The sequence below is a fragment of the Archocentrus centrarchus genome, chromosome 7, assembly GCF_007364275.1.
Source record: "Archocentrus centrarchus isolate MPI-CPG fArcCen1 chromosome 7, fArcCen1, whole genome shotgun sequence".
Lineage (NCBI taxonomy): Eukaryota > Metazoa > Chordata > Actinopteri > Cichliformes > Cichlidae > Archocentrus > Archocentrus centrarchus.
Window position 1 is genome coordinate 26,138,408 of NC_044352.1, and position 17,930 is coordinate 26,156,337.

Here is a 17,930-nt window from a genome sequence, read left to right on the forward strand (position 1 = left end):
ATCAAATGCATTTGATTAACTGATCACCTGCAAGTATGAACACCTCTATAAAAAGCACAAGTTTTGGCAATTTGCTAGTTTGCTGCTCTGGAGCATTCAGGTGTGTGTTAACACCTGAATGCCAGGGAGGAAAGACATCAACAATGATCTAATTGTTACTGCCCATCAGTCTGGGATGGATTATAATCCCATTTCCAAACAATCTGAAAAATATAAATACAACCTCTGTCTGATAAATTAAAAAAGAACTACTGCAATGCACTACTGCAAACAAATGGACCAAGAATTACTCAGTGGGCAAAACAAACTTGATCAAGCCTACCGCTAGAAAAATAACAACTCGTGCCCTGAGGCAAAGAACGTGGTCTTTATCAAAGATATGGACCTATCAGAAGAGGATGCTGACAACTGAATGTACAAGCAACCAGCTTGGAGAAATCTGGCCATGATGCACAGCACCATGAAACACAGCATATCAGCACCAACATTTCATACAAACCGTCAAGCACAGCGGTGGAGGGTCAGGCTTGTTTTGCAGCCATAGGACCTGGAAACCTTGCAGTTATTGAGTCAAACATGAACTCCTCGGTATACTAAAGTATTCTAGAGTCAAATGTGAGCTGTCCAACAGCCAATCCTTAGCCCAAACTGGGTCATGCAACAGGACAATGATCACAAACACAGCAGCAAATCTACAACAGAATGACTAAAAAAGAAAAGAATCAAGGTGATGCAATGATCCAGTCAAATATGTAAAACCTTAGACTTGACAGAGGGTGTGCTTTGTTTTTACTATGGCTGTACACTGGAAAAAGTGGTGACTGACTGGACTCACTAGTGGTGTGAAAAAGGAAATAAAGCTATAGGCAACACAGAACAGTGATGGATGCAGAAAGCCCCCCCCCCCCCCCCCCCCCCCCCTGCCAGTACATACCTGTTGTTCAGTCTGATTGACCCCAAGCAGAAACACCAGCTCTGATAAAAACATGGCTGCTGCTGTGTTTGAATGGATGCTTCTGGTGTTAGACTTGAGGCCCCGCAGACAGGAGAGCACCAGGACAGTGAGAAGAAGAGCAAGCATGGAGATGGACAAAGAAGAGTATGTGACCAGGGCCAATGTCTCCAGATCGCCCTCCAACTGCTACTCACAGAGAGAAGGGGAACAAGGAGGGAGGAGATAAAGAGAACTTGTTAGTGGATTTATCATTTTTGGTACGCGGAGTGAAAGGAAAGGAGAAAGAAGAAATGAGGGGGAAACTTACTGAGAAAAGAAACTGCAACGCAAGACAGACACAAACATAAAGGATAAACACTGAGAAAAGCCAGAAGATGAATCATCATCATCAACAGGCTGAAACGCTGCTACTTTAGTCTGCATCTCTGTCTGCCCTCTCCCATCTGCCTTCAATGGGAGCTGACAATATTTGCATGACAAGAAAGTGCATGATCTTTAGAAAAAAAAGCTCATGAAAGGTAAGTTAGTCTTTAAATGCCTTTCAGGAAAAAAACCTCAAAATACTAATTAAAATCGAGGAATCAGACAACAAACCAAACCAACTAGCAGAGCGAGCTTATCTGTCGGGGGAAACCAGAGCATCAAATCGATTCATCACTGCCTGAGCTTCCTCTGAAAGCCTCTGCTGCCAGTAAACACAGCAGACACCAGCAGAATTTCATTTGGGCAAACTGGGTTTCCCCACAGCATCTCAGATGAAGGAGAATAAGATACCCCTCATACCATGGGACTAATGATGATGAATTACTTAATTTCATATAACTATTAACTCTTTTGAGTTTGGAGAAAATTTAAATTGTCATCATAAGACAATGGGTTTCTGATTCCACACGCTCCCTGTCTCAATATCTAATACAGCATCAACTTAGTATGCTGGGGAGTGCTGGGCAACAGGTTTACATTAAGCTGTAGAAATCTTCTACAGCTGTAACAAGGCCTTTCTGTAGCCTTCTGAATGTCAGTCAGGATTTGTTCGTTTACAGTTCCAGACGTTTTTTTCTCTTCAGATTGGGCAATTACCAGCTGAGACTGTTAAATGTAAAAAAAAAAAAAAAAACAGGCTTGTGACAATGTGGCAGACATGGTGAAGTAAAAGGTTCACTGAGGGGAAATGCTTCATCACTACAGAAAGGGTAGAGGATTGAAATCTTGATTTATCTTGATTAAGAATAAGTAGCTGATCACTAACCTCTCTCTGCGAACTGTCCATCAGCACACCAAAGGTGCCCAGTCTCTGGCACTGACAGCGCACATGAGACGTGTTTCTGTACACCACCATACAGTCTCTCACCGTCCAGCAGCCTCCGATCTCATACCTGCAGAGACAGAACGGGGAGTTAATAATCAAACTTTCAAGAAAGATGACTAGACTTCTGTACTAGCGATCCTGCTGCTGGCGTCCACACTGACATTTTCCCATAATTAGAGAAGAACAGAGCCATTCTGCCCAAAATAAACTCACTGGACACTTTATTAGGTGCACCCTGTTGGTACTGGATTGGACCCATTTTTGCCTTCAGAACTGCCTTAATTATTTGTGGCTCAGATTTGGCTGGTGCTGGAAACATCCCTCACTGATTTTGGTCCATGTTGACATCATAGCATCACATAGTTGCAGGTTTGTCAGCTGCTCATCCATGATGAGGATCTGCTGCTGGGAGCAGCCATCAGAAGACGGATACACTGTAGTCATATAAGGATGGATGTGGTCACCAACAATCCTGAGGGAAGGCTGTGGTGTTGGTACAGAGGAGCCCAAGAGTGCTACAAAAATATCCCTCACACCATTACGCCACCACCAGCCTGAACCGTTGATACAAGGTTGTTTATGCCAAATTCTGACCCTACCATCCAAATACAATATCACAGGAGAAATTGAGACTCAATGCTTTTTCAATCTTCTATCATCCAGTTTTGGTGACAATGGTAGCCGTGTGCAAATCAAATCAATATCTTGTTCTTAGCTGATAGGAGTGGAACCTATGTGGTTTGGTCTTCTGCTGCTGTAGCCCATCTGCTTTAAGGTTGGATATGTTGTGTTTTCAGAGATGCTCTTCTGCATACCTTGGTTGCAATGAGTGGCTTTTTCAGTTACTGTTACCTTCCAGTCAGCTTGAAGCAGTCTGACATCTGGCCTCAACAAGGTATTTTCACCCGGAAAACTGCCGCTCACTGGGTATTTTATCTTTTTTGGATGATCCTCTCTGTAAATCCTAGATATCTCTGTGTGGGAAAATCCCAGCAGATCAGCAGTTTCTGAAATATTCAGACCAGCACATGTGGCACCAACAACCATGCCACATTCACACTTTAATCATCTTTCTTCCCCATTCTGATGATCAGTTTAAACTTCAGCAGGTTGTCTTGACCATGTTGACCAACTAAATGTACCGAGTTGCTCCCATGTGATTGGCTGATTAGACATTTGTATTGAAAACATGTACCTAAAAAAGTGGTCACAGAGTGAAAATTAGTGGCATTATAAATAATCTTCTTTTGGCTATAGTGATCTGGACTGATTTAAAGCTTTGTATTTTAGAAGCAGATCTTCATGTGAACGAAGGCGCTCCTTTGGCTAGTTTTTAAATAGCTTTAGCTTTTACAGTGGTAACGATAACACATAACACAAATTCATATGTTTAATATCCATGTCCACACTTCCTCAGCAAACAAATCTTGTTCGACAGACCAGTTCTAAACCTTGTTATTGTGCATCCCGACTTACTGCAGTGGACGCTTCACTTCTTATTGTCAATAGTTACATCGGTGCTTTTCTTTCTGTGAGAGCTCTGCAGTAAACCCAGAGCAGCTGCCTCAACAGCAGAGCAAGAAAGCCTGAATGCTGATGTATTTCACACTTTAAAACAAGCAAGACAAAACCTGCACTCAAAATAACTTTATATTTTGATGTTAAGATATTGTAGTTTTATGACAACTACTTTACCTTTCGCAAATTTCAAATTTGTATTTCCCACATCTACACAGTAATGCATGTTAAAGCCATGCAGTGATGTATCACAGTACCCTGGACTTCAGTTGTATAGACAGTATCAATACAGTGTGAAACATCACATGTTATGTACTCACGGGCTGCTGTGGTTCCACTGTACACACAGAGGCTTGCTGCGATTGGCAGTCTCTAGCAGCTTGAACTCCAGTAAGATGGGCTGCTCCAACTGTCCGCCCACAAACGTCTGGTTGTTGTAGACAGAGATAGTGACCACCGGGGAGTTCATTACTGGATGTCTGGGAAGCCTGAGGGAGAGACAGTACAGAAGTTACAGCACATCCTCCAGATCAGACAGAAAGCAGAGTTTGATATCCCGGTTAGGACTCTAAAAAAGGCAGAAACACAGTTAAGAAAGAAAAAAGAAAGAGGGAGGAATGGGTTTTGTAAACCAGATGAGACACAAATGACTGATTATTGACACCAGCTGAAAAGTGGACAGCTTGTTACTTGTTAATTAGGCCCAAAGGAGAAGTGAGGAACAGCAGAAGAGGAGAGAAAACAAGGTAAAGGCAGCATGATTAAAACAGAGAAAAGAGCCCTTGAATTAGTCCTGATACTCTGCTGAACTCCTGGTGTTACTCATACTGTATGACAGCTTTTATTGAGAAAAGATGCCAAACATGTTCAAGTTGTAAAGATTTGATGCCATTTTGGATGTTTCATCCAGCAGAGAATCGCGTATCTTTCATGGTTGCTCATACAAATGAGCAACCTGAAGATGTGAGTTTAAGCTTCAGCGATGGATCTTTTTCAGCCTTTTTTTCCATCGTTAGATACTAAATGATCAATAGCATGAATTATAATCACAGAATTAAAAAAGAAAAAAATCCCAGCAAGTTGTTAAAATTGAAAGATAATTATCTCTGTTTAATGATGTGATGCTCACGTTTAAAAGCAATTTTGGCCTACTGATTTCCACCAAATAAAAGACACATGGGTATAAATCATTAGAGGTTTTTAGAGTTGCAATAATGAGATTTTTAGCATTCTAAGTGTTATAGCTTCCCACCTCACTCCTCTTCTGTCTGTATGGTACTTGGGAGGGAGGGCAGCGCCCAGACTTTTGTAGATCAGCAGGATCACGATGGTTATGGGTGCCTCAGGCAGCGAAACAGTGCGTCTTGCTGCAGTGTATTCTCCCGTCTGATTGGCCGAGATGCTGACAGGTGCTGAAGCGGTGTTCTGAGGAGCTGAGGCTGAAATTGAAAAGTTTGAATGAGAACATTTTCTTGGCTTCAGCTCAAAACACTCTGAAAACCTTTATTCAGTTTACGCGTCTCTTCTTACGTTCTTTTTCTGTCCGCTCCTTCTCCTTCCAGTTGTGCTGCCGCTGCCTTTGTGGCACTAGGGCAGCAGGGGGCAGTATCACATGGGTGTAGGGATCCCATAAAGTCTGAGCCCGAAACATGGTGGTGTGGTAGCGCGGGAAACGGCGCCGTACATGGGTGTGGTTCTCCACACGGTCCAGGTTCATGACTGAACAAACATGCAGCAATAAACAAACATAATCACATTTTTGGACAAAATAAATGCCACAGATGTCAGTCAGAGGAGAAAAAGAAGACTTTAAAGGGCAGATAAGGGCAATATTCAATAATTGATGTTATATGAGGCAGTTGATGTGTTTGAGCGAGTTTGACGAGGGACAAATTCTGATGGCTAGACGACTGGGTCAGAGCATCGCCAAAACTGCAGGTCTTGTGGGGCGTTGCCGGCCTGCAATGGTCAGTATCTATTAAAAGGAATGAACAGTGGTGAACCAGCGACAGGGTCATGGGTGGGCAAGGCTCATCGATGCACACTGGGAGTGAAGGCTGCCCCGTGTGGTTCAATCCAACAGATGAGCTACTGTAGCTCAAATTGCCAGAAATGTTAATGCTGCTTCTGATACAAAGGTGTCAGAATACTGTAGTTTGTTGTACTGTATATGGGGCCGCACAGCTGCAGACCAGTCAAGGTGTCCAAGCTGACCCCTGTTACCTGCCGAAAGCACCAACAATGGGCATGTGAGGATCGGAAGTGGACCACAGAGCAAACAATAAAACATTAAAAATAAAATAAAATAAAACCGCAGTTAAAACAATTTAAAACAACAAGGGCCAATGTCTCAGACTGAGTTAAAAGCCAAAGAGAAGAAATGTGTTTTTAAGAGAGGATTTAAAGGCAGAGAGTGATTAAGCCTTCCTGAAGTGCAAAGGGAGATCATTTCACAGTTTTAGGGCGGCAACTGCAAAAGCGAGGTCACCTCTCAGCGCCCTCTTTGTCTTTGGTCAGCTGATCTGAGTGAGCGTGAGGGGGACGTTGAAACAGGTCAGAGAGATGTGGTGGGGCAAGGCCATGAAGACATTTAAAAACAAATAAATGAATTTTAAAATCAATCTGAAAGTAAATGTCTGGTTCAGCCCAACCTAAAGTGCACTGCAGTAATCTAAACTAGTTGTGACAAAAGCATGAATTCAAATCTTAAAGTGATACAGAGAAAGAAATGGCTTCACATTGGCCGGTTGATAAAAGCTGGACTTGACTACTGATTTAAATCAATCCAATTTTAATCTGAGTCATGATTTTGGCTAAATGAGCATGATCAAGCGATATTTAAAATGTGTGCTAAACCAACTGAAATGCAAAGCAAAAGCAAATCAAGCACTCCCTAAATTAGTGCTTGTATGTGTCAAATCACAGCTGTTCCCTGCACCCACGAGTACCACAATGTTAAAAGACAGATATACAACAAAATTCAATTGCCTGAAAAGCCACCACAAACTGCACTATAATCAATACAGGCCAAGGAAAACAGTGCAGAGGTTGCTGACGTGAATCATCCAACATCAGCTCAGACATCCTTAACAGTGAGCATGCCAGCGTATCCATCCAGCTCACAAAGATGCACTGAAGTCACCAACAACACGTTTCCAATAAACACGGTGAGTAACAAATGGTCAACACACTGCACAAAAGCTGTGTTACCATCTCCTTAGTTATTCTTCTAAAGTGGCAAAACATATAAGCAAAATGCTGCAGGGGAGAAAGAGAGGAATCTCACAGCTGTGTAATACTTTGCTACAAGTTTTATCCACATCCATCATGGAGGTAGAATGAACAGTGTGAAAGACATTATTTGCCCTCAAAGATTAATTTATACAGATTAGGAGGAATGTGCCCTGCTGAATTCAGTTCTGTGTTGGGGTTTTTGGTACAGTGAATTTAGGTGAATGAGGAGGACCAATATTAATTTGATGGAAACATTTCTATAGATGTAAAGATACTGAAGCAATATTCTGTTTACATTTACAACTGACAAATTGTGACAAATCGCAATATTGGACAAAATGATTGTAATTATCATTTTGACCATGATTGCGGAGCCCTAATCAGCACCTGTATCCTCTTTTATGCCATCAAGCATCAAATCAGCTTCCACTGAGACAGTAAAAGTAATCTGAGATGGCTCGTACCATTACTCAATTTGACAGTTTTATTCAAAGTTTAGTTTTTTACTTTGATTCAACCACACAACAATTTTCACTTTTATAACATTTGTTCTGTGTTTGTGATTCAGTAGGATGAGAGAATATAAAAATCCATAAACACACACACACACACGCACAGACACACACACACACACACGCACACACACACACACACACACAATTTTAGAAGTGCATCAATATGGAGTGTTCAATAATGATTAAACACTTGATCCAACAAACAGCCCTCAATACAGAGAGAGGAGAAAAACACGTGCATGTGTGTGTGCATGTGTGTGTGTGCTTGCCTACTGGTGTGAAGAGCAAGAAAGTTTATCTGATAATGCTGATGTAAAATTTAAGAACTTAAGAAAAGGCAAATGTGTGTTTTTATTGCCAGCATCATCAACGACAACAAAAACCTTAATAAATATTCATCCATATTCTTTCCCATGTTAGTCATGTTTACCCACAGCATCAACTGTGCGTGTACGTAGGTGTGTGTGCGTGCGTGCGTGTGTGTGTTGCAGTGAAAACATTTCTGTCAGTCATGTTTCTCATTACTTTGCCTTCACTGTGCTCATCATCTGGCTTCAATTCAGAGTTAAAAGACAGGATTTTGTAAGAACTCCAAAGCAAACACAGGTTAACTAACAAAGAGATTCACAAAGATAAAGAAATGTGTGTGTCAAGTCAATACTGGCCAAGACTGGCATGACAGGAGATTGTGGTTTCTGTGTGACCAAACTACACTGGAAGAAGCTGCTCAGGCAAAATTCAGTGGCTGGCAACTTTGATGAGTTTTGGGTGAAAAGTATTTTTAAAGGAATTCAATCGTTCAGTTAAGAGTATTAACTGAGTGTGAAATTCATTGTCAGTGGCTTGATCCCTGCCAAAGCTGCCGCTGCTGCTATTTCAACACCTCGCCTTGTTGTATGTGGTGCAGATTATCTAACAGCATTTCTGACACTGTGAAAGTGACAGAAAAATGTGGATTAGAGCGAAGCGCACAAGGGATGGCAGCAACTGCATAAAACTTTAATAACCTTGACTCTTAGGAGCCTGCATGTCCAGTAATGTTAAATTCCAGCACGTGTGTGATGATGTGTATGTTTGGCATCTGTACATCTAAATGATGTATGTTGGCCAGCGCTGCAGTGCTTCGGGGGGAGTTTGTGCATGTGCTGAAAGCATTAGCTGCTGTCTGAGTGGGAGTGTGAAATCCATCTCTCTCTGTGGTGCTGCCAACATTCTGGCTGTGCCATCATCATCATTCGCATTAGTGCTGTTCATCTCATGCTTTACAATGACTCATTATGGCTGATTTCACAGCACTGATTTACAGTATTGTGAGAAAAATGCAGCATATCATTTGTAAAGATTAAGATTTTATTACTGTCTCGTTTAATTTTGGGTCTGACTAGTGATTATTAATTATTGTATCACGTCTGCATGTCTGCACACTGCATATGCAGTCCACACTCACCGATGTTGGGAGCAACCAGCGCCACGGGGTTGAGGTAGGTGAGTTTCATGTTCTGAGCCAGATTCTTGGCGTACTGCTCCAGCAGCTCCATCAGCGCTCCCGGACCGCTGCCTGGGATGTGGTTCTGACTCTGAGCGAGAGCCCGCCAAAGCCCAGAGGTACTAGGACCCAACAGCACACTGCAGCCTCGCAGGACGTTCTGGCAGCAGCAGAAGGATTAGGAATTAGTAAAAGGGAAACAAAACTAAAAAAAGAACCCATTAAAGTAACATGACTTCTCAGGGGGTGCTTTAGTGCATTGTCTCCGAGGACAGTTATTAAGAACCATTAAGAAATATTAAATATTATCTGAGATAGTGGAACAGGAAAACAGACAGAAAACTCAAAAAAAAAAAAAAAAAAAAAATATATATATATATATATATATATATATTAGAGGTGGGACTTTAACGCGTTAATTTCGATTAATTAATTACGGGGAAATTAACGCGTTAAAAATTTTAACGCATTTTAATCGCACTTTGCACCGTGGAACGTTTCTCAGTGCGCGAGTTCCAGGCATACAGATTATATCGACGCACAATGTCCAAATTAGGGGCCGCATCCTGCGAAGGACCCGGCCCACGTCTTTCACAGCCCACGAACACCACAAAGGCCGGAAGTGAGCGGCTAGCCTTCATATCAGCTGCCGTCACCTCTGCGTAGCTCATGTCGCCTAGCAACCGTGAGTGTGAAGCACAGCTGTGTAAAAACAGCTGGTTAAACGGAGAACGAACTTTTTCTCCTTTTTGTGGTTTAATTTTAAGTCTTTAATTCAAAATAAGCTGTTAAAACAAGCATAACACATTTCAACATCAAGGAATACAGCTGAGCTAATGATTAATTTCCAACTATAACAAGTGAGACATTAATGTTGAATAAAACTATCCAGTTATGATGCTTAACTTTAATTTCAGGAGTTTGCTTATCACAGGAGCACTTCCACCCTTCGTTGGTCTGTGTAGCAGACTGGTGGGAAAATGAACAAAATTTTAAAGTTTAAGCTTATGTATATTGATTTATTCATCAACTAAACTTAAATTAATATTTCTCATGTCAAATATTGAAATGCGATTAAAATGCGATTAATTTCGATTAATTAATTACAAAGCTTGTAATTAATTCGATTAATTTTTTTAATTGAGTCCCACCCCTAATATATATATATATTAGGGGTGGGACTCAATTAAAAAAATTAACTCGTGCACTGAGAAACGTTCCACGGTGCAAAGTGCGATTAAAATGCGTTAAAATTTTTAACGCGTTAATTTCCCCATAATTAATTAATCGAAATTAACGCGTTAAAGTCCCACCCCTAATATATATATATATATATATATATATATATATATATATATATATATAGAGAGAGAGAGAGAGAGAGAGAGAGAGAGAGAGAGAGTTAAGTTCTTTTGTCCTACACAGAGGGACACAACTATTAAAACACTGGTTAAAGATTTAACAAAAAAGATGAATTGTTCATTTTCACAAAAGCCAAACATTTAGCCACAAGACTTTCACCAGGGACAGTCAGTTACAATGTTTTCTGCTAACAGAAAAAAGACTTAATCCTCTGATGGCTTCTATTATCAGAGCTGTTGTTCCAAGACTTTAAGGCAACAGAGTGTTTTAGTTTGCATATGACTGGAAGACTACACGAAGCCTGCTGAGGCTGTGTGGCTGGATTATGACGACCGCCAGTTTCTTGTTACCAAACATTCATTTCCATTGTTCTTTTTATCTTTTTTTTTTTTTTCGTGAAGTGCCTTTTGTATCTGAAAGATGTTGTTTGTATTATCTACTAGAAATAAAAAATTTTTAAAATAATTTTTAGCCCATCCCAACAGAATTATTATTATACTGACAACAATATATAAATACTGCTACAATCTATCAAAGTGTCCCTCTGATGGTAACATTGTTTTTAATTATTTATCTACTTGTTTTGGACATTTTTTAGGATCAATAATGGAACTCATTTTAAAACACACACACACACACACACACACACACACACTACATAACTATATAAAACACCAATTTGTGGAAGGACAGACATAAGATACAGAAAATAGAGATGGTGAAGGCGCACAGGGAGATGATTCAGACAGTAAAGATTAAGAGAGGGAGGAAAATGAGGAATAAAAGGTCAGAACATGAGAATCTGGTTCTGGCTGAGGAAAGGAGACACAGGCCTCATTGTCACGCCTTTTGTCCGGCTGCTTTGAGCACAACAGTGATAAAAATTCCAAGCTGAAACTCGAACAAGTCTTGACCCCAATTAGAACAAGCTTCACCACCATCAGTGCTCCCATGTCACTGCTTTTTTACAGAGGATTGGTGACTATGGATGGAGGCCTCTCAGAGATTAGTCTGGACTGCACAGCCTTGGTAGGAGGACTGAACAAAGAGTAATAACAGTGAAAGAGAGAGAGAGTGAGGAATTTTGATTCCTTACGGTCAGACTGCACTAGACCCAATAAAGCACTGCGGTGTCATATATTGCTCTGGGGAGAAAAAAAGAAAGAAAAAACACATACGACACAACCGTCAGACAAACAAGGGAAGGTACATGCGGTGCCGTATATGAAGAACGCAGTGAACTGTTAAGGGGGAGGAGAATCGCAAAGAGGGATTGTGCATGAGTGAGTGAAAAGGGCAGAAAAAAGAGAAAATAAGAGAGAGAAGGCGCAGAGGCAGGGAGGTGAAAAGTTGTGATGAGATGGAAAAATGGAGAGAAGATAGGGAGTGTTGGAGGTGGGAGAAAGGACAAAATAAATTGTGTGACAGTATAAAAAAAAGGGATCATTCTAGTTTTTTGTGCTTCTTATCATTTCACTGTTCTTAAGACGTTATTGAGTCAAGTTACTGTATGTATATTAGAAGTGAACTTCTCTCTCTCTTAATGTTCCTGCTGACTTTTTGAAGATGACCTCTGTGAGTGCTGCTGCATGTGTAGTGAGATATCTTGGCTCAAAGAGGGTCAGAAGACTGCTATGAATAAATTAGTCTCTGAATAAAAGTGCTTGCTGTGCTCTTAGAAAACACGCCCAGTTAAACCTCATCTGTGCCGTAGAGAAAACTGGAAAATTGGAAACTGGAAAAATTGCAAAAGGGAAAATCGGTGGCTCTTGAGCTCAGCGCCCGTGCATGCCGCAAGAGCCTGTATAAACTTTATTGAAAAGAAACAGGGCGAGAAAAAAGGAGGATGAAAAAGAACAATTTTAAAGGCAGCAGATGACAGAAACACAGAGAGAGATTGACAAAGGCAGCATGGATGACAGGTTAACATATAATTCTTGCCACACAGAGACCAATTTTTTTTTTTTGTAACATGCAATTTTAAAAATTGTCTTTTTAAATTCAGCTCTTCAGCACTTCTCTTTCTTCATTTAAGAAAAACTACAACTACATTTTAAGATTCTGTCACAGCGCGGTCACATCCATGCATCAGCAGAGCAGTATTCATGGATTTGATCACAGCTTGAATATGAAAGGTTTTCATCTTCTTCCAGTCACCGCTACATACCTGATGTAACTCTACTTTCCTCCATTTCTCCCGAAGCCACAGGGCTCTATCACCGCCACTGGGTTACTATAGTAACCGTGTTCAGCATTACTTGTTCGTCTGGCCTTAATAGCTGCCGTTGTTTGAAATGTGTCAAGTATTATCAGATATATATTTTCCATTGTTGAGGGAAAAAAAAAAAAAGGGGCAGCTTGTAGCTTCCCTTCAGTGATGCCACAATAAAACAAAGCTACCTCATTATAACTTGAGATGCAGTCAGTGCAACAGTTTTAGCGGCAGAGGCTGAGGTTACAAGTCAGGTGAGCCGAGCTGACGGCAGCCATTAATGTGCTAATGCGCCAACATACAGTAGACTGGCTTTGTGACACTACAAACCCGCTAACCAATCCTAATGGCCGTGTTTCCGACTGACTGTCAGGTTCAATGAAATGACAGGCAGGAAAAGGTTTTTGTTTTCACTCAGTAGAAGACATCATTAATGCTGCTACCAGGTCGCCATAGCAACTGCTTGTGTGTGTGTGCGTGCGCTGTATGTTTGGTGTGATGTTCAAACTGTGATACCTTCGAGTGCCGCAGCAAATTCAGCTACACTGATTTAAGATTACTTTTTTCCTTCATAAGATGACATAGTGAAGTCTTACTCCAGTGGGTTGGCGTGCATTTTCTGTCTCTTAGCCACAAGGTGTGCAGCTCGGATGGAGCATAAAGACCGCACCTTAAACCAGGACTAGTTCAAATGTCTTATACAGTATGGACTAACAAAGCAAATGTCACGGGCAAAACACAGCCGGCGTGCATTAGGGGAATTTTACATCTAAACAGTCGCATGTGACATTTTTTGCTCGGACTATGTGAGAATAAATCACAACCACTCACTTTCTATTGCTAGCTGGTCTGCTTCAGCACAGCTACAGATACCATTGGGTGGCCCAAAATCCTCCCTGTTAGCATAAATTATGAATTGCATCCCAGTGTCAGCTGTGGATACTGTACTGGAGAAAAATGCATCTTTTTTATTGCCCACTATAGTCCCTAATTAAAGTGAATGAATCACACCCTGGCTGCATTAAAAAAAAAAAAAAAAAAAAAAGCTGGAACTAACTCATCAGTTAAAGATTAAAGAGGGAAAATGTGGTGAGATCATTATTAATAACCCTGAGAAAAACTGCTCGTTTCGAACAGAAATTCCACACGATACTTTACGACTATTACAACCGTTTGAGTGACACGGAGAGGAAATTTCCCGCAGAAATTACAATTTAAATTCACCTCATGAATGAGAATAAGTGTAACTACCGCAGTAAAGTATTATAAGCAAGTGAGCTGTCAGTTTCATGTCAGCAAGCAATTAGGAAATTACTGACACACGTGGCTGCAAACCGGAGCTAGCAGGAGGTGGGATTCCTGCATTCCTGGATTCTTCAGCCACTTATTTCTGATGTATGGAACGGGAACAGCTCATTCGCTGTCAGCCAGTTTTGATATATAAGCCTAAATATTTATGGCGAAATAAAACAGTGATGTCTGTTACCTCCTTTATGTCAGAACGCCAACATTTTTAAATGCTCGTCTGTCAGCTCATGCATCCTCAGCTGAAGGCATCGTATCAGGTAAAAACGAGATTCTGTCAGTTAATATGCGGAGATGACATGGGTGCAATATTTCACGAGTTACTGTCACCACATCACCATAGCAACGTTACGTCCCATTTCTGAGAAAAGACATCTTGTTGTAATGTCTAGTCACTGGGTCTGTACCCCATAATGGTACAGTATATCAATCACATCTAGAGTTTTAAATAACAGAAGCTATTTTATGTCTTCTGGGAGATCCTGTGCAGATTTGTAGCTGCTGGTGGCAGTAGTATAGTAATAGAAAGTCTGAATAACTCCAGAAAGTTTTAACGTACTCAATGTTTCATTGTGATATTTAATTTCGCACCAACAGAGCAGATATTATTAATAATTTCTCCCAATAGAGCATTCAAAGAGAGACACATTTACAGTAGTTAGATGGATGCTCTCCTTAGTGATCGGCTTGTTGAGTTTCCACTGACATTCTGATAAAGCCGGCCAGTAAAGCGAGTTTTAGAAGAACATATTCTGATTTTCACACATAAAAAAAAAAAAAAAAAAGAAATCTACTTTCACACCTCTCCATCTACCGTGTTCTCCCAAAAAACTTTCAAAACTTGCATTTTATCTATACTTTCGATATCTGGTCAATAAATGTGACATTTTATCAATATACCAACAAATTATCTTTGAACTGCTCATGATGGTGTTTGATGAATTGTTTCTATGCTGGTGTCCGCTCTTTTCCAACATGTCCCTTAGATTCCGATCAGAAAGGATCCTAAGAGCCACTAAACAGCCCCTTCATTTGTTTCCAGCACCTCCCTCCTCATCACATTTCTCCCGCCTGCTGAAACATCAGTGTACAATACACGGACACAAACAGAGTGTGAAGAAATTTTCAAAAAGATGTAATTTTTACCTCATTGAAGTGTGCATCCTGGGTGGCGGTGAGCCCGAAGCCGCTCTGTTGGGTCTCAAATGTAAGGAGGCGGGACAGCAGTCGCTCAGCTATCTGCAGGTCATTGCCATAGAGCCGGGCGGTAGCCTCGGTTACATCGCGGAGCTGGTGGGCAAGCTTCTTCTCCATGATGGTGTTCAGCTCTGTCTCATTGCGCTCCAGGGAATCGAGCTACACAGAGATCCAGAAGCAGGAAAAACATTTAAGAAATGAATAAAGAGATTTAATGCCAGATGACATATTTGCATGTAAGAGCATTTCAGCTGTCTGTTCAAAAGGCAAATCTGTCCTTGAATAACTTTCAGACTGAAGGATTATTTCAAGACAGGAATGAAATTGGTAATGACTGAGAAAGCATTTCAGCTGCATATTAAAAATAATAGTGACTGTTTAAAAAAGAAAATTAACTCAAACCTAATTTAAATATTCCTGCAGCAGAAAATTTTTAATTTAGATGTTCAGAACTAACTTTTTAATCACTGGACTTCTGTGTGTTAAAGAGAAGCAGGTGCAAGCGTTCAAATAAACTGGAGGGGCTATGAGGCATTTTTAGTCCATCTCTAACAAGAGCACCACTGAGCAGCTGTGGTGAATGAGGAGGGGTGGGTCAAAGTGCTGTTATAGTAAAGTCACTGAAGAAGTGTGTGAAGCTTGAACAATATGCCTCTATGGTGTGAATTTGATCATCCTAGGTCACATCGTTCTTAATTTATGGCCAATGTTAAAATTTTTGTGGCATAGACACTGACGCAGACGCCAAGGCTATGACAATAGCTCGACTTTATTCTTTGAAACAGCCGAGCTAAAAATGGTATGCTGGAGTATATCCATGCATGTAGCTGGGATATATTCCAGCTGTCGTAGGGCAAGAGGCCAGATACACCCCGGACAGGTTGCCATTTTTTTGCAGGGCTAACACAAAGAGACAGACGACCATTCACACCTACGGCCAGTTTAGAATCACCAGTTAATCTAACCCACACAGGTTTTGGACTGTGGGAGGACATCTGAGCACCCGGAGAGAACCTGCACAACCACGGGGAGAGCTCCACACAGAGAGGCCCCAGCCTGGATTTGAACCAAGGACATTTTTGCTGTGAGGCAACACTGCTAATCGCCACACCACTGGTATGCCCTTAAATTGCTGTTATTATATTTACAGATTTGCCCATGATCATTAGCAGTCTACATACAGCGGCACTGAGCTCCACAAATGGAGGTGAAGTGCAGTTATAAAGGTCTGGCTCCAACCAGCCTCTCTCCACATCACAGTGTCTAATGGCAGCACCTGCAAGGAGGAGAAACATGAATTTTTACAAATGTCTTCTCACAAGGACTTGGCATGAATAATGCATTAATACGTGCATCCATATCACTGTGTTTGAATGCATTTGTGTTAATGTGTACGGACCGACAGAGCCTTTGGGGCAGGGCACTGCAGCAGGCAGGTTAAACTTGGTACGTGGCCACCAGATCCCCTGAGTAATGGTCTTTGGACACCCATCATAAATGACTGCAGAGAGAACATTAATTAAAACCCTTATCAGTTCAACAACCTTTTCCATTTAAAAACATAACAAACATCACTCTTAATGTAAAAAAAAAAAAAAGTTCTTCTTTTGACTTGCGGCAAAGAAAATGTAAATGATTGTGAGAGAATAAAACAGCGGCATCTCACTAAAAGAAGTAATTACAAGTGGGGACGCTGGAACTAACAAAGCTGCACATAATAGGAAGAAAAGGGTGAGAGAATCGACTGGAAGCTGTTAAATAGACGATGAATATAATTAACAGTTTCTTTGTGTCTCCAGACTCGGGCAGAGGCTTGACAAACATGACCATTTTCAAAAAAAGACAGAACAGTGTCGAAACTGGAATCCTGTGATTACACAATGATAGGTAAATATGGTAAAAGCTCACAAGTGGCACATTATTTTCATTCACGTCTCTTTGTCTCGACATATAATTTACTCTGAGTGCTTTTGAACCCATCTTAAAAATCACACTCCTTGTTTAAAGTTATCTGCAGTTTACCACAAAAGACATGCAGACGATGAAATTGTTCTGACAACTTTTAGAAAATATGACGCCACGAAAAGGTTTCATACTAAATCCAACTTGGAAAAAACAGCTGATTTTTTTTTTTCATTCATTTGGTTCTTTTTCATCAAGTCAGTGAAGCACTTTTAATACACAAAGCAGCTTTTAGAACAAACTGTTTTCTACAAGTGATTGACTCCCTCACACTAATATTGCTTGCCTTCAGGCAGAGTTTTAGAATTACTGAAGTTATTTATTCAATTTCTTTTTCACCCCCAAGCGCTGATGCCTGAGATGTGATGCTGAGCACACCAGCAGATGAATGAATGAATGCTGTAGCCCCCTGCTGTGTAAACAGGAGTAATCTCAACAGGCAACAGTGAGATGCATAATTTTCCCAAATCTGAAATATGAAAATAAGCAGACTCAAAGTTCAGAGTCCCCACTGACGCTCACTGTTTTTTTATTTGATTTCTTAGAAAAGCAGCTAAAAGTTGACAAAAACAAATGACAAACTCTGAACTGAGCTGCTTCTTGTTCTCACCTTCACAGCCCGAATTTGTGACCTCTGCAAACGGGTTGTCGCATGCGTTGCACTGGCGACCGATTACGCCAGGCCTGCACTGACACTGGCCTGACTCGGGGTCACATGCCCGTGAGAAAGACCCCACCGGGTAGCAGTCACATGGCAGGCAGGTGTCAGAGTTACGCAGACGGTAGTGGAACTCCTGAACACACACAAGGACAGGGTATGCAAAGGCAACTGCGCACAAATCAGTCTCAACCATACAAATTAACAATGTGTTACA

General features: G+C 41.0%; 1 protein-coding gene across 2 annotated transcripts in view; it reads right to left on the reverse strand.

Annotated features, from left to right (window-relative positions):
* The window catches only part of celsr3 (cadherin, EGF LAG seven-pass G-type receptor 3), a 129,235-nt gene that overhangs the window by 25,092 nt on the left and 86,213 nt on the right, over positions 1-17,930 (reverse strand). For both annotated transcript variants that reach the window (XM_030734282.1, XM_030734281.1), the window contains exons 16-25: positions 17,666-17,849; positions 16,493-16,594; positions 16,275-16,369; positions 15,043-15,252; positions 8,979-9,177; positions 5,313-5,501; positions 5,035-5,221; positions 4,103-4,270; positions 2,205-2,331; positions 935-1,141 (exon numbers count right to left, since the gene is read on the reverse strand). In XM_030734282.1, the coding sequence (XP_030590142.1) occupies positions 935-1,141; positions 2,205-2,331; positions 4,103-4,270; positions 5,035-5,221; positions 5,313-5,501; positions 8,979-9,177; positions 15,043-15,252; positions 16,275-16,369; positions 16,493-16,594; positions 17,666-17,849 (1,668 nt within the window). The remainder of the gene's footprint in view (positions 1-934; positions 1,142-2,204; positions 2,332-4,102; positions 4,271-5,034; positions 5,222-5,312; positions 5,502-8,978; positions 9,178-15,042; positions 15,253-16,274; positions 16,370-16,492; positions 16,595-17,665; positions 17,850-17,930) is intronic.